Raw genomic sequence first — 18170 nt, 5'->3', positions numbered from 1 at the left:
TTCCGGAATTGCACGCATCTTGAGACGTCCCAGAGATGGAAAAGATGATAAGAGGGAGAATGTGATTTCGGCTTCGAAGAACACCCGGTGATTTTTCTTTTTTTCTTCTAGATGAAGACCCTTTGCGTTAACGATACATTTTTCCTCTTGAACGTCAAACACGTAAACTTTAAATTATATTCACTCATACGCCTCTGGCGTTCAAGGCGCGTTAAGATTTTTGAAGATATACGCAATGTCGGAGCTCTCGAGATAAGGCACTCTATATACACGCACGAGATACGTTATACACACGTATACGGTAGGCGCGTTGATTTAAAAAAAGCTTTTTTAAAACTCAACACGCACGCTTCTCCGCACGTCTTTTTGCATCGACGACGAGTGACGATACTTCACGTCGCGTCTTCCGTTTCCCGATTGCTCCGTGTCATTAACAGTCAGTTAATTGTGCCATTAATTAAAGGCGGCATCGTCGAGGCAGTACTGTCATTTACGCTCATATAATATCGCGAACGTAGCCCGAGACGTGGTTAATAATATCGAAACAAAGAGAGAGAACCGTTCAATTATTTGATTTAGAAGGTAACTCAATTTCCCTTTTCAAATTTTAAAGCGTACACACGGGTTACATGATGATAAAAGGGCTCGTTTAGAAGGCAGCCCCGACTTCAGAAACCTCAAACGCAGACATTCAGGTCTGAATTATATTAAGTGGCTGATGAAAACGCGGACGGTATAAAAGGAACTGCTGGAAATTGCGGATTGTTCCGTGCAAGGATGTCGAGGGAAATAAAGAAGGGAACCTGACGTACACTCGGCCACGGCAAGTCTTCTCTCTGCGTCGAATTATCTACAATACTATTATCCATCGTAATGCCGTTAACCCTCAGCTGCAAACAGCGATGCAACGCGGTTTTGCAGCGCAACGAGAATTGTCAGTGCGACCGGAATTTCTGGCTGCAAAAGCTGACCGCAGGCCATCCTTCCCTCCTACGCTTCTCGATGTCCTTAAATGGACCTGTCGATCGAGAGCAAGGGATAAGGACAAGAGAACATAAATGACAGAAGAGAGAAACATGTGTATGTATAAAGTGACGCGCGATCGACGTTCTCTTTGCTGATGGAATTTAAAAAAATATAAGCGGGAGGCAAGAGTAGAGTAAAAAGAAAAAGGAACAGATAATATGAGAGAGAGAGAGAGAGAGAGAGAGAGAAATGAGAGCAGGAGGAGAGAGAAGTAGAACGAATCCCACATATTGGTAAATTGACGCGCGAGCGACGTGTTTCTCTAAGCGTCCGCGAAGAGGATCGGAGACAGAGATAGATAGGAAAGGAGGCTGTGTAAATTTCTACGAGCTGCCAGGTGTTCGATCTTCTTGACCGTTCTCGGAACTTGTCCACTTAACCCTCAACTACTAGTGGCACCGCCACTTGCCAAGAATTTCTGGAACAAATGGACCATCGTAAAAATTACAAAACGCAATTTCTCAACTTGCCTCAATATCACGAGAGATTTTTTTTTTTTTTTTTTCCATACACCGTGCAACGAAACGGAACGGAACGAATTAATCGCAGGGTAGATCGGGAACTTCCTGCCTGGTCGATTGCCTCCTTCGCCGCGTCGTTTTTTTTTTTTTTTTTCTTTTCTTTTCTTTTCTCGCATCCTCGCACATATACACGCTCAGTGTTCTCTAATTTTCTCTTCGTCCTTTGCGCGCGTTTAGCACGCACACGCATACGCGCTCTTTCGTAATTTACATAACATACATACATACACAATCGCGTATATCCATCAAGCGCGTGTCAATCTACGCGTGTTGGCGCGTATACGCGAGTACATACATTTACACATGCAATCACGCGCGAAAGAAAATCGAAGGTAGGGAATACTCCCGAGGGTAAGGAAAACTCTCGATCACTCGTGATCGATATACAGCTTTCTCTCTAGCTCTCCTTATCTTTCTAACTCTCTATTCTTGTTTTTCGAAACTGCTTGTCCTTACACATTTCTGTTTGCTATTTCTTTTATACACACACACACACACACACACACACACACATATATATATATATATATATATATATATATATGTATGTGTATGTATGTATATGGTATACCTAATTTTTTTGCATGTATTTATATTATTTATATATTCTCTTTTTCTTTTTTTTCCTCGATGGCGGTGCTCTATATTTAAATTTTCTCTGTAACGTTCATGTTCCTATCTTATAAGTGTAAATTGGTAACAATCACATATTAGACAATGTTTAACAACACAGTTAACACACGCGCAAAGCCAAACGTCTTTCTCTCTCGCTCTCTCATTCTCATTCCTTCTCTCTCTCTCTCTCTCTCTCTCTCTCTCTCTCTCTCTCTCTCTCTTTCTCTTTGTTCCGTAACGTGCAATGAACACACCCTATTCTTTTGCACGATTTCCTGCAATTACATGATGACGACAACCGTTCTCTCTTTTCTACTCTTCTTTCTCTGTCTACTTCCCTATCTCTCCCTCTCTCCCTCGTCTTTCAGTATTTCTGCAATGATGACTTTGCCCTTCCTCCTGTTTGCTATTTACCCTCTCGCGTATTGTCGCTTTTTCCTCTCGTTTTTCCACCCGGGTTCTTATCACCCACATCTCAGACATTGTAATCGATTAGACGAAATGCGCTTCTTAATTTGAGAAATTTCTATCAAGATTAATCTCAGGAGATGGAAAGAGTGTTCTTTTACTTTTCAATTTCTACTTTAACGTATATGTTTCTTTGAAATAGGATTTATCGAAAAAAATTTAAGCTTTACACGTACAACTAAATTATGTTTGTCAATTAATGTCGCAAAAATTTTCTGCACTTTGTTTATTCTCCAATTATATTCGTATTATCTACACGTATTTTCTTCTACATAATACGCGTGTTAGCTATTCACAATTTCTCAACGATAGATTCCAGTGAGAACACTTTAGCGTTCCCGCTAGACCGAGTAAATAGCGAACGGTCGATCGGGATGGACGATCGTAATTCACCCCGTAATAATTTCTCCTCCCTCGCATTCGCGTCGTGCACTTACGTCTATATAAATATATAGATGCGCGCGTAAAACACGTACTAACGCCGCGGATGCGTTCCCGGGAGCACCAATTTGCCATTTATTTATTTATTTATTATTATTATTTTTTTAGATAAATGTTTAAAATTTTTTCTATATCCGATATACGAATGTCGAAGGAGTTTGAATAACCGTTTAAATTTATATTCAATGTGGCAAAAAAAAAAAAAAAAAAAAAAAAAAAAAAAAAATAAATATCGTATAAAAAAAAATTTTATAAATATAATTATATTAGAATTATACTGTAATATAATATTACACAAGTATAAATGAAGAAGTGTAAAGAAATGATAAGAGGCGAAGAAGATCCCGAGACTTTCGAAGAAAATAATTCCAAAAGTTGGAAACTACCCGAGCAGAGTAGTAAACAACAGAGATGCATCTCACAATTGCCAAGTTTAGGGCTAAGGATTCGATTTTCTCATCTTGTTAGTTGGACTCGTCCAATGTCGTCTCTCGTCGAATCATTCGCCGAATTAAGATTCGTCGCGCGAGCGAGTTGTTTTGGACCAACAATGAACGTTTCTCCGCAACGCGGCGTAACAGATTATAAACGGATTCGGCGACGATTAATCAAAGCGCGACGCGCGCACTTCTGACTCAGCACGGAGGCGCCCGTTTTTCTTTCCCCTCCCCCCCTCCCCCTCCGCGACCGCGCGTTCCTTTCGCATCGATCGAACTTGATTGCAAAATTATGCTCTCCGGAGCTTCACCCCCTTCGGCGTAATTAGGCCGCGTTTACATCCGCGTCGGACAATTTCCCCGGTATTAATTATTAACACGAGATTGCGAAACGTCCGTCCGTTCGTTCATCGCAAAGTTAAACTTTCCGTTCAACTTTCCAACCTGAGAGGTATTAAACAACAATCGCAACGAGAGGAGATTTTCAATTCTGACTTTAAAATGAAATTCTTGAGAAAATAACAGACATAACAGGTCTGATGAAATATGCTACAATTGGTAGATAAATATATTAAATATTACACGTATATTTGTGTAACGATAATTTTGTGACGTTACATACTCTCTAATATCATTTAAATATAATTATACAAATGTAGCATATTTACATAAGTGTTATTTTTTTAATAGATATTAAATCACACATTTTTCGGTGTGAAATTAAAAAAAATAAGATTCGACTAATTTTCACTGATCTTCGCAGAAATTACGATTAAAAAAGAAAGAAAGAGTAAGAAAGAGAAAGGGGGAGAGAAAGGGGGAGAGAGAGAGAGAGAGAGAGAGAGAGAGAGAGAGAGAGAGAGAGAAAGGGGGAGAGGGAGGAGCGGGGGGAAAATACGGTGAAAAATCCGACAGAGAAAAAAAGAGAGAAAGAAGCGAGCCGAGGTAGTTACCTCCCTCTTGTCGTACCAGAAAGAGGCGTCGGCGTCGTGACGTTATTTCTCGAGTCGAATCACCTGGTCGCAGCGACTGGAACAGGTGTACGATTTCGCGCAAGATACGATTTCCTTCACCGTCGTCTCTCGCGCAATGCAATCGCACTAACGGGAAAACGATTTGCGCGTGAACAGTCTATTTGTGTTCGTGTAGACTTGTGTTTGAGTGTGCATGTGTCTTTCTAAGAGATCCGGGCCACGACGATCCGCTAAATCGAACCGCCGCACCCTGGTTTTCTTCCGTGATGGCAGATAGATATTATAGATAGACACATTTCTTACAAGAGGCTGTCTCTCTTCTTCATTTTTTTTTTTTTTTTTTTTTCTTCTTCTTTTCCGTGTTCAGTGTTCCACCCTCGCGTGGCTTCACTCGGTTCAACAATGAGAAACAACACAAACAAGTAACAGCACGATTTCTTTAGGCGGTGGGCGAATTTGTGCGTATCGTGTGATCTTCTTCTCTTTCTCCTACCTTCTCTTCCTCCCTGCTGTCTTCATCCCTCTTCGTCCTCTTCTACTTCTGCGTTTAACCTGACGTGATCGAAGACTTTGTTCCACTTCTTATTTCACGTGATCAAAAACACCTTCTTCTTCTTCTTCTTCTTCTTCTTCTTCTTCTTCTTCTTTTTCTTCTTCTTTTTGCTCCGCGCTTTATTTTACGTGATCGAGGACATTTTCTCTTGCCCTGCGTTTTATTTTTCATCGAAGATAGTGGTCGCGCGCGTGGATGTGTATATGTACATATGTGTGTGTGTGTGTGTGTGTGTGTGTGTGTGTGTGTGTGTGTGTGTGTGTGTGTGTGTGTGTGTGTGTGTGTGTGTGTGTGTGTGTGTGTGTGTGTGTGTGTGTGTGTGTGTGTGTGTGTGTGTGTGTGTGTGTGTGTGCGTGTGTGTGTGTGTGTATGTATATGTGTGTGCGCTGTGTCTTTCCTGTTTTTTCGGAAAATTCGGTTATATCAAGTCTTTTATTACACAAGCAGAACGAGATCCGCTCCCCTTGGGATTCAAATTTCCTTTGGTTAATATACCCTGCCGTTATTCGCGCATCGTTCGCGTACTTTTGTCGATTCATCTGTCGTATCCCTGCGATGCCTTTTTCCTCTGTTTGTATAGCTTTAACTCCGCGTACTTTTATTTCTCGTTTCTTTGTCCGCATCTTTCGTCCGATGGAGATTCATAGGTTTTTATTCTTTGGTATATTGCTCGGTAAAAAGTAGCTAAACCCTTCGCACTTCTGACTTTCATTTCGCATTTATTTAGAATTTCCACTAGTGTAATTAAAATTCTTATTGTCTCTATCCCAAAATCGACTCGCAATCGACTTCGACCTTATGTGCACCAGATATATTCCATTCTAAAAAATTCCCAAAGCTAAAACTTCCCGAGCAAAGGCGCACGAAATCTTCCGCGAAAAGATTTCTTTAATGAATAAAAGAAAAAAAAGAAAAAAAAAAAGGATATAAAAATGAAAGAAAACCAGTAACGAGAAAACTAAAAGAACGAAATGAAGAACGGAGGGTAACGAATAAAGAGAGAAAGCGTGGATACGATATACGAACTCAAAACTTAATAAACTTGTCGCGTAAAATTCCAAGGAGAGAACCGAGTTAGGATGACGCTTAAGAATCATACGGCAAGTAAGTCTAAAAAGAATCAAAGCCCTGACATTTTTAGCGCGCGAAACGAAATCACCGCACCAGCGTGATTTCAACGCGATCGACCACCACGCGACCGTCCACGACACTCGCCTTCCGCATGGCCGATCTCGATAATCGAACGCATCGCGTCGCGTCCGATCGAAATGCGGAGCGAGAGCCCAAGGGATTCTCGGAATCTCGCGTTTTCGCGCTCACCCGACGCGACGAAGGGAAAAAACTCGACTCTAAAAATTCTTCCTCCCTCCCGGATCTCGGCTTTCATCTCGATAAATCACCCACGTGACTCTCTCACGTGGAGCGCGTCGTCCAACACGGTCTCATCCTCTCTCTTTCCTCTCCTCTCACTCGCACACACGCATATACACACCCTCTCTCTCTCTCTCTCTCTCTCTCTCTCTCTCTCTCTCTCTCTCTCTCTCCGACACACTTCGACTCTCAATACTCTCATTACAGTTCTCTAGGTTTTATATTTACGATTATTATTTACGGTAATGTCTAAACGAACACATATTATATCTCGATAACGCCGTACTTATTTATCGACCCGTGCCACGCATTTTTTACTCCCCCTCCCTCTCCAGCAGGCCCGTCACACCGACTATAACAAGAATATGTCAGCCTCCTACTTAGCGCGTTTAAGAAACCTCCCTCGACTGTTCTTTCGCCGCGAAGAAACTATCTACCTACGATTTTTTTTTTTTTTATTTTAATGCTACCTCGTTAAAATTTAACGACTTATGCTCTTCTGTGTATGTACGTGTGTTATTTTGTGTGCCTGTAATGTCTATCTTTGTCGGCTTTTACGTCTGTCCACTTTTCTTTCTACTCTTTTTGCAATCCTCTTTCACTCTCTCTCCCTCTCTCTCTCTCTCTCTCTCTCTCTCTCTCTCTCTCTCTCTCTCTCTCTCGTTCTCTCGCTCTCTCACTCTGTGTGTAACGTAATTTAATGTGTTAATAATAATCGTATCATTATTATTCTATCGTTTACTTTAACGTTATTCTTTTTTCAATTGTTTCTCTCTTTATATATAATATATTTATATATTTATATCGTTTACTCCATTATTTAATCTTCATTATATTATTTCATCATTATCATTATTATTAACTATTATTATTTATTATTTATTATTTTATTTTGTTTTATTCATTATTATTGTATTATTATCATTATTATTAGCGCTAGACGTTACGTTTCCTTCGTTCTCGGTTGTTCTTGTTTTTGTGGTTGATGTTGTTGTTGTTGTTTTTTTTTTTTGTCGTTCTCCCTTTTCTCCTCCTTTTGCTCCAATCACGGAACCGAATTGTCGACGTGATCATCCCGTGCTCCTCCGCTTGATCCATTTCGCCTTTGCTACCCTCTCTCGCTTTGCTCCTCCGTGGTGTTGGTGTTCTTTCTACCCGTGCAACATCCTTAAGAGAACATCCTTCGATTCTCCGTGTCTTCTTGCATTGCGCTGGACGCGATGTTCCGTTTACATCGATCTGTCCTCGATCGAGTCTCGCTTCGATCGACCCTGTGTACTTCTCGAGAGTACTGGCACTTCGCGAGAGAGAAGATTCTCGCGGAGATACCAAAGATAGAAAAAAACCCGTACGATCCTGCGTATCCAGGAAAGTGAACTTTGTCGCTCTATGGCGGGTCCTTCCTGGACGTCGCTTTGGCCGAACTCGCGACGTCCGTCTCGACAACTTCGCCGGGACCCCTTCCTCGCCGGCGTCCTCGACGACGCATCGCGCGAATCATCGTAGAACGTTTCCTCCGTACGAGTCCCGCGTCCTCTTCATCCGTCGATCTGCATTTTCGCCACCGGCGCCACAACCACCACCAATCACGACACCGACACTTCGTCGCGAACTTTAGAAACAGCACGAAGACCGCGGTCGACGCGTTGCGTAGGACAAGTCGCCAGGACGCGACGCCGCCGGCGCGACGAGGAAGTTTCCAGCGAAAGTGCCGGCTGCTGGATCTCCTCCAGGACCTCCACCACCACCATCCGCGACGACGGCATTTCGTCACCGCCCGTTTGGGCATCCAGAGGATGAATAGGAAGCACCGCACGGCATGCCGATAGAGCCCGGTCGAGCGTGGACCAAAAGCGAAAGCGCCAAGATCGTTGAAGGTGTTTCTCAGGACGAACGCGCCCGGCAGGCCGGAACCGATCAGCTGAAAAAAGCCGAAGGGACTCCAGGAGGACGCGAGGTTGTATTGTAGCGCGTTCACGGGGAGGGAAATGAAGATCGTGCAGAGCCAGAGGAGCTGAAGGACAATCGACGGGCTTGATCGGCCGAGCGAGGACGCGCTTGTTATCGAGCCAATGCGGCCGCTGCCGCAAAACAATGTATCCTTTTTGCCGGTAGTGGTCGAAGATGCAGGGGTGCTGGACGAGGAAAATACGGTGCTTGTTTCCTGGCTGTCGTCGGCGGGTCCGCGGTCCGTAGCCGCTTCCGGTTGGCCCGCCTGCGAGCCCGGATACTGCTGACCTGCGCCCACAAACATGTCGATTGCCAATTAAAAACGAGGGTAGAATCAATCCAACCAACAAAACCAACTCAAAATACAAGAAAAACTAGCATTCTTCCATCTTTTCTGACGTTCAACAGCGTTCGAATTGAATTACTCAAAATATAAAAATAAAATAAAATAAAATATCAAAATGCAGCAAAGAAATTTCACCTGAAATTTTATTTTTCTCCAAATAAAAATTTTGCTCTTTTATAAAATCTCTTATTCCGTTAAATTTTTTTTATCAAATTGTAATCGTCTCGTCGAACTTGCCTGTAGGACCAGACTGAAAGGCGGCAGTGTCGCACTGGGGAGCCGTCGAGGGGTCGTAGAACCTGCCATGTTCCCACGGATTCTCACAGTTGGGGCAGATTCTCGATATGGTCGCGTTCTCGCACACGTGGAAGCAGCACTCGCTGTCATCGCTGTTGTGCAACGCCCTCGCGGCCTGCCCGCCGGTCTCGGGGATGTTCGGGTCTGAAATCATTGCGTTTTCCAACGACCTCGTGCACGGACGGTCGAACATGGACGGTTGTCGCTTTTCCATTTACTGGGAAAATTTCGTCGGGGAAAAAAGGAAGACAGAGAAGAGCGCGTATCATTTTTCAAAGAAAAACTTTGCGAGTTGTATTCATTTCTCGATACTTTCTTTCAAAGCAAGAGACTTTGCGGAATGCATACAGAATGCATCGTAAAATCAAAAGCATCATAAAGTCACATAGAGATGAGTGCATTTCCGTAAAGTTCAACGGTTTCTCTATATGTAGGTACATTCGATTATTATTTCTATCGCGCAGTCTTGTTATATAAGCGAATCTGAGTCTAGTCTGATTAAAGATGAATTAGTCGACACGTAATTACTAATTTAATTCATTAGATTTTCTGCAAAAACAAATTTAAAATTAACTCGACAGCAATCTTTTCAAGAACAATTCTCATTAGCAATCAATCCTTGCAAAAATAAATTATTAAAATAAACTATTAATTAACCAGAAATGTCAGCAAATTACTAATCTATTATATTAGATCCACTTTATTATTAGAAGACTAGCATTGCAAATAACAAAAAAATTTCAATGGATCAAACCTATTTATGCTCTAGTTTATTTCATTTTTTTTTTTTTTTTTTTTTGTACTTTTACATTTTCTTTTAAAGTGTACATTTTTTGTCATATTTATAATTTCTTCTCTCGCAGCGTTAGACTTTTATATCATCTTAAATTCCGCGTTTTAAATCCGTCGAGTTGAAATGGAAAACGAAGAGATGACATAAATGACGAGAGAAAGAAAGATTTCCGAGATTTTATTACGGAAATGCGACAGCGAATAGTGAAGGGTTGAATTGCATTCGAGGCAGGATTACATTGGACAATCTTGGGGTGCTGGTGGGCGCACCGTGTAAAGGGACAAAAGGAATGCTCGATAAAGCGCCCGGTCTTCCAATAACCGCGCGACACGCGTCCCATTTAACGCGGTTTATACCCAAAAGTGGCGCGGCATTCCTCCGCCATATACGATCTCCGCCCGACGAGAAAAAAAAAAGAAAAAAAAGAGAGGATAACGGCGAGATATTCGACGGTTCGGACATTCGCCCATGCGCTCGGTAATATCAACTCTTTACGCTCCACACGACGATATAAATAGAGAGGAAATTCCCCCGACATCGTATAAAATTATACAGTCAATTTCTCTCGCAGAAAGGAAGATGTGGAAATCGTTACATTACGCGTTTATTTCTTCTTCAGCGATAATTAATAATTATCATACTATTATATGCATCCGCGTGTATAATACATCATTAATTTGTGAATGTAAAATTTTAAATATCCTTTTTTTATTTATCATATTTTTAATACGCATATATATCAGAATATCTCCATAAAAAGTCGAGATTACCGAGTCAACGAGGTTGACAGTGAAGCGCATCATGCTGGAGGAAAAGACAGAAATGTCAGATAGAAACGTGCGCGCGCGCAAGCATGAGTGAATAAAAATGATAAAATTTCATATATTATCCGTTATATTATTTATGAAAAATTACGCAAGCCTGAAATACCATTGGTCACATTATGGTGTATGGTAATAACAATTAAACGAGGACGCGGCGCAAACGCGTAAATTCGTCGAGCCCCACATTGTTTCGCGGAGCTTTCACCAGCTTGCGCGGCGGTTGTTTATGCGCTTCTGCGTCCTCATGCAAATTTATATCCCTTAATTAAGTAAAATGAACGTAATCGCGCGAACTAAAAAACTGATGGCGTGGCGGATATCGATATGTGCCTCTCGCGTCACTTCGCGCAAATTCGTGCGAAGCAAATAGGGTGCCAACCAACATTTTTACCCTTTCATCAAGAAGACAGTTCGTCGAAAAGAGATATAAAAATAAGAAAGAGAGATAACGGAACTGAATCAAGAACGGTAACTTCGCGACGGCAGTTGTGTTTTTTTTATTAATTAACTTTTCTTCTATTTTTTTTTTTTTTTACCTCTGCAAAGAAAGGTGGGTTCGCCGGCGTATTGCGTGGGGTACGCGGGGGCACGATCGCCCGGAAGTAGGTAGGGGCAACGTTGCTCCACGGACTGGCAGAAGGATCGGCAGGGCCTTAGTCTAGTGCCAGTCCAGCTGCCCTCCACGTTTTCCGCGTCCATCGGTTCTTTGTGAGCAAAGTAAGGCACCAGGGAGCTGCACACCCATTTCCTATACGCCTCCTGCAATCAGAATCAGAATCGTCGTACCCTGATTAGTCAAATTGCAGGTTTTTCTATAGTTTTTTTTATCAATATATATTTAAATCATTTATTAATGGAATCTCGCGAGGAAGGAAAAAAAAGAAACTGAAAATTGAGCCAAATTTGTTCCTATATTATTTGATAAATATTCTTTAATATTTTTGCAATCAAATATAAATTTTTATCAGGCTGACAAAAATATGTTCAAAATTTAATTAATACATTTCTCGCATATTCTAGACTTGTTATTTATTATAATCATAGAAAGTTGTATGATTAATAAACGTCACGCATAAATTAATTTTTGTAGTCGTTCTTATATAAATTTTTGCGCGCAAAGCAAAATATGATATACTAATTATTATTATACGTGAAATAACTATCTATTATATAATTGTGAAATTAAACATTTAACAAAATTTTTTCGATAAAAAGTTTTACACTATATATTAGACATCTGTAATACACATAGATATATATTTAGATAAACGCAAACCTTCTTCTGCTATTCTGGTTGCTGTTAATGCAAGCAAAAGCTGAGACTATATTACAAAGTATAGAATAAGGAAAGCAGAAAACGGTTAAATTAACAAGTTTATGCGCGTTGAGCTATTATTCCTCTCTCAGCCTCTCAATTAGTATATTTCTCTATTAACACAAAGTGCTCCTCTAAAAGTGTATCTTGTTGAAAGTGTATCGTGTGAATAAATAAATCACTATTAGTATACCAATTGCGAGTGGTGTGTTTATTTTTAGATAATTTTATTTGATCCTTCTCGAGAATTATTCTTTATAAGATTAAAAGATATAATGGTCTCTCTTTTCCTCTTCCCACATAAAGCTTTACACACACACACACACACACACACACACACACATATATATATATATATATATATATATATATATATATGTGTGTTAACATTGTAAAATTGTGTGATTATGCAAAAATTCATTTTCATTGTTTGATTATCTGTTAGTGACTTATACAAAAATACATAATATCGAGATAAAAATCGCAAACTTTGAAAATGTAAAATCGTTGTAAAATTTGATATTCCAATCACGTTGCTTGGGAAAGTGTAATAAAAATCAGTGCAGAGATGATTCCATCGCGTCATTCTCGATCAAATCACACGGGTATATGTCAAATCCATTTTTAAAATAAAAGCTAATATAATAAATGGCAAGACAGGAGAAAGCCAAGACGTCGATGCCGGTCTATCCTTATACGTCCATCTAAATTAGCCATCTCCCGTGGGATGAACTGGTAGTTTACGAGCGTCTCAGGCTTTTCGAAGACTACTTGTCAAATATCAAGAAATCTTCGGAGAGTTGTTGTGATAAGATCAATAATAAATGTAAGTAATAAGGTGGGTCAGTGTCAGACCTATATGGAGCCATTCTTAAAACACAACTGTCGCTCCAGCGCCTTTTGAAAATGTGCTACAATTACCGACTAAATAATCACAGTAATCTTTTAGGCGCCAGACCGTCCCCAGTCTATCGGATGTCTTATAGGCCACGGTCTAGTATTGTTAAATGCAGAACAATTTAACTGTTCTCCGGGGATTCAAAGTTAGTATAATAAAGATTATCTAGTTATGATATATTAATATTTCAAAGATTCAAAGATACCCAAACCAAAAGTGGATGCATAATTGAAAATTAAATCCAACTGTTTAATCTGATCGAATAGGGTACAGGTATCTCAATTAATAATCTTCTAATTTCAAAAAAGCCGAAAAATCTTGGAGAAAAAATCTCTCTTTGCATAATACGTTTGCAAATATATATATATATATATTTCTTAAATTGGAAAATATAAAGAAGATATAAAGAGTTCAGAGTATATTGGATGAGGCGAGCGTATTATTCAAAGATATATATATATATATATATATATATATATATATATAGAGAGAGAGAGAGAGAGAGAGAGAGAGAGAGAGAGAGAGAGATTCTGTGTCTAATGGATCACTCTGCATATCAGGCTGAGAAAGCTTGATCTACGATGAAATACATCATCAACGCAAATTTAATCCTCCATTTATCGGGATCTTTTGATTTGCAACGAGCCGTAAGCGATTAATCATCGAATGAACCCTTTACCGGGCAAAAATGAGTCTAATAGTGCACCTGAATTGACGCAATTAATTTTTCACTACTACGGGGAACGCAAATAAATAAGAAAATTGATGCGCTCAGATAAAGATATCCCAAATTCTTAGATTCTTTAAACAGCCGGTAGGCTTGACCTTTTTGCATCGCCTCTCGAGAGGAGTCTGTTAAATTCGCGCAATGTGTGTACCACCCGCGCGTTCGGAAAAAAAAGGGAGCAGACGTCAAAAGCATGGCGAAAAGCTGTTGGAACGTTTCCGTCGTTTCTCTCCGCTGGGAGAACGTTCCGCATTGTGAACTCCACTGAGACAGAAGCACAGCTGTATTGTAATATAAGAGTAAAGTTCTGGGTCACACACACACATACACACAGATTCGGATTTATAAATACGCTAACCTTACAATTCTATATAGTATACGAGATTTAAAGCCCCGTGCCTCCTATCCAAAAAAAACATATCTCTCATGTACCATTTCGAAAGCTAATTATATAAATAATATATTCAACATTTAAATATTTTATTTCGCTGATGAATTAGATACGTAATTTTAATTCTCTTCGTCACAAATAGCATTTAAAAAAAGTGATGACATTTAGGGTAACTAAAACTTAAAGCTTTATATATCGAGAGAGAGTCTTATGCATCATCTTAAAAGCTAGTAATAAATAATTCAAATATCTAACTTTTTAAATATTTCACTTTACTTCATTTCCGGATTATACAGAATTTATCTTGTTGGAAATATCACTTAAAACGCATTTAAAAGTGAGATATTCAAAAAGGTTTGCGCTTCTGAAAGCAGCGAGAAATTAAAAAATTTACGTTAAAATCCTGCACTAATCGAGAGTTATGTATCTTTCGTCCGTAAATGGATATTCTCATGAGATTTCGCGAGAGAAACGCGGATCCAATTATGCAACGGTGTCGTTTGCGCACGTATTGTTGGAAATTCAATCGAGAAAAATCAATTCAATTCAAAACTCGAAAGCATCAACCGAATCGTCGACGTAACAAAGGACATCGATGGCTGTTCTTAAGAGATATTCAGCGAGATGATACATATATTGAACTTATCGAATATCATATCATATATATATACATATATGCTTCGTTGAAACTGCGTTCGAGATGCAATTCTTCGGTGTAGCGAGTAATGAGTACACTCAAAAAAATGATGTTGCAACTTCAACAAAAATTTTCTAGACGTAAAAAATTGACTGAAACAGATAAATTATTAACAAATACTGTGATACTGCATATATTTTGCACTTAATCAATTTAAATGACAAAGACAGAATTTATATCTGTACTATCAGTGTAATTTAGGCAGAAAATTTTTTTGTGATGCCTATCTTTAAGGTTTATTGTCAAGGACAATTATATTTGTAATTAATATTTGGCAATGGGATTTAAATTTTCTAGAGGTATTGCTAGAATATTGCTGCTATAGATTTTATACGTGACAAACAATATTCTAACAGATACAAAAAGTAGCGATAAATATTAATTGAGAAATCTAGAAATCTAATCTACATTATATTTTTTTGAGTACACGATTCGAATAACATAAAAATATTTTACGCGTTGATAAATATAAATTAATATAATTTAATTAATATAAATATTTTGTCATAGCTAAATTAAAATAAATTAAGATTGATCAGATTGTAAAATTATGACGATATATACTACCTTTGCAATATTTTAGTATTCAAATTTTTCATTGTAATTTAAAATAAAAATAAACCGTACCTTTTAAGGAGAAACTATACGAATGAGATATTTAGATTTATATCAAACATTAATACATTTAATATATTTCGAAATTCATAATTTGACATTGTGCGAAGCACTTTTAGCTTTCTAGAATATAAAATAATACTTAATTTGTGATGAGTGTTAAAATAAAGATTTGTAGAATATAAATTACCTAATAGCAACTTTTTAATAAAATTAAATATTACCTAATTTTAAAATTTTAATTTAAAATTAAATATTATCCTATATTAAACTAATTTTTCATAGTGACTATATAACGAAAATTTTATAGTAACTGTACACATAAAAATTCATGAAAATGAAAATTTTAATTTTACAAGCAAATCTTTACTTTAAATCACAAATTAATTATTATTTTTATATTAACTTTTGATATAGCTAATCCATAGAATCCTCCTTCCTTAATCTGCGAAAAATCGCCAGTTCGCGTGGACATTTTTTTAATCAAGATTGTACAATATATAAAAAATAGCCGATTTGTTTTTTTCTTTTTACAAAGGAGATATCACGGACGTATCTTCAGATTGGTCAAAACGGTCAGCCCCTTCGGAATAGTCAAACAAGAAATGTTTTTCGCGATATATAGCAGAAGATTCATTTTCGACTCTTCTGTCGTGTTGCTGAATATTCATCGGTAATGACACGATGTGGCGGCGGGGATGATCAAGAGGGTTAGTAGGACACAACGAGGAATAACCGGGACGGTAAATGAGGAAATATACAAATAAAGGACACACGGAAGGATACGAGAGCAAAAGATGATGAGAGAGAAAGAAAGAAATTACTCGACGCGATTACTTAAATTATAATAAAAGTACAATTAATTATAATAAAATAAATGATAATAAAACTTCAAATATTATAAATGTATTAATACCTCTATATATACATATTTTCTTAATATTCAATGCATCAAAAAATAGTATAAAAAATATTATCTTATATTCTATTCTAATCTAATCATTTTGTCATAGTATCTCTTTTAAAGAAAAAATTTACATATAATCACAACGATCTTTCATGTATCGAGCGTAAGATAGCTCTTCTCTCCTCCTTCCATTTTTTTTTCCAAATGCCAAATACAAGAGATATCTTGAAATCTTCCACGTGATTGGTTCTCGCGCAGATTGAGGCTGCGATTGCCGCATCGAACATACATCTTCTCCATTCTGTTCTCCACTTTAATGCCGCCGATAGTTTGTCATAGGTTTTACCTTCAACGCTGCAGCCTCTCTCGAGCAAACGGAAAAGGGGGAAGAGACAGAGAGAGAATATAGCAAGGTGGCCCCGCTAGGCAGCAAGATAGGTACCTACACCTGAAGTGCTCTCCACAAGTCGGCTGACCCAATTCTCTCTTCTACCTTTCGACGACTATTTCACCACGTTGATACAAACCAGGCAGATGCGATATCTCTCTCTCTCTCCTTTCTTTAACCCACTCATCCCTCGCACCCTTTAATCCTAGTCTCTCTTCCTTTGTCCGACGCGTGTCTCGCGTTGTTTGATTTTATCTCTCTCTCTCTCTCTCTCTCTCTCTCTCTCTCTCTCTCTCTCTCTCTCTCTCTCTCTCCATTCCTCTCGAGTATTATTCGATAACAATTATAAAAATATTGAATTATTATTGTTTAATATTTTCTGTAAATCTATTATCATTAAATTTATTTCTTTTATCTATCTTAATTTTATCTATTTTTAAAATGTTTACCATATACTTTGCACAGTGCTTTCGATTTGTTTGAAGATTCCAATGGCTCAGTGAAACTTTATTTCGCGTATATGCATAGATTTTTCAAAATACATATTAGAGACAAAAATAAACGGTTCAAGCGGATCTGAAGAGAAGGAAAAGCAACAGACGAATAAAACAATGATATATTGCATAACATATGTAGAACATATCGTAAGCTGCATTAAAATGTACACTGAAGAAAACATTTATTTAATCTAAAAAAATATTTAGTTCAAACAAGTATTTATTTAAATTAAGCAAAAACATATTTGAACCAATAAAATATATTGCTGAATAGTAAAATAGAGACAATATATTTTACTAATTCAAATATATTTTTGCTTAATTTAAATAAATACTTATTTGAACGTATTGAACTAAATATTTTTTTAGATTAAGTACATTTTTTTTTAGTGTATTCGCAAACTATTAGGTCGTGTTACATTACAATTAAATAACTTTGAAACAGCAAGAATATTGACAAGTTTTATCTTTTAATTAATACGCATTAAAGATCTTGAATTTTTCATCAATTTAAAATTATAACAAAACATTTTGTGCGGCATTTTTTAATGTCACATAAATCTCTAACAATTTTATTATTCTGTGCTTTGTGTACTTTTTAAAAAATAGGAAAGATGAATTACGAATGTATTGGACGCTGAAATTCGCGATTTCGAGTGTCGCAGAGCAAAGGAGGATGAGCTTTCGAATAAAAAAGGAATTCCCGGCAAGCGGTCTGCGAACACAATGGGTAATGAAATGACAACGCAATCGACGAGGGAAAATGCCAGCACCCCAGTAAAAAAAGAAAGATCGAGCGAAAGTTCTCCCCTTCTTTGACCACCTCGGCAGTCAGGACCAATCGTTATTGCGTAATCTGACGGTGGACCGTGTGATCTTGTCTAATCGATAACAACCCGCTGCTCTCAAGATTAAAAATTAAAACAGCTGTTTAAACGGCGTTAATCGCGTTCGAAAAGATTGAATAAAAAATAAAACATTATCATACACAAGGAGACGGGGAGAAAAGTGACTGCTGCAGTTTCGGAAAAATTGCGCAACGCAATTATGGAGGGATGTAACTTTACTGTTATTAAGCTACGTTATTAACATATTTTGCGAAATAAATGCGTCTTTCTC

General features: G+C 38.1%; 2 protein-coding genes across 3 annotated transcripts in view; both read right to left on the bottom strand.

Annotated features, from left to right (window-relative positions):
- Cad74a (cadherin 74A) overlaps window positions 1-18170 on the bottom strand; it is a 164769-nt gene that overhangs the window by 102654 nt on the left and 43945 nt on the right. The window lies entirely within an intron of this gene.
- Mid1 (calcium-permeable channel component Mid1) overlaps window positions 6871-18170 on the bottom strand; it is a 61528-nt gene continuing 50228 nt past the window's right edge. The window contains exons 2-4 of the mRNA XM_072908816.1: window positions 11153-11375; window positions 8940-9143; window positions 6871-8644 (exon numbers count right to left, since the gene is read on the bottom strand). Coding sequence (XP_072764917.1) covers window positions 7794-8644; window positions 8940-9143; window positions 11153-11375 — 1278 coding nt within the window. The 3' untranslated portion in view covers window positions 6871-7793. The remainder of the gene's footprint in view (window positions 8645-8939; window positions 9144-11152; window positions 11376-18170) is intronic.

The sequence above is a fragment of the Anoplolepis gracilipes genome, chromosome 16 (assembly GCF_047496725.1).
Source record: "Anoplolepis gracilipes chromosome 16, ASM4749672v1, whole genome shotgun sequence".
In the NCBI taxonomy this organism is placed as follows: domain Eukaryota; kingdom Metazoa; phylum Arthropoda; class Insecta; order Hymenoptera; family Formicidae; genus Anoplolepis; species Anoplolepis gracilipes.
The sequence above is the reverse complement of the archived record's forward strand: the minus strand, read 5'-3'. Positions and strand labels throughout refer to the sequence as shown.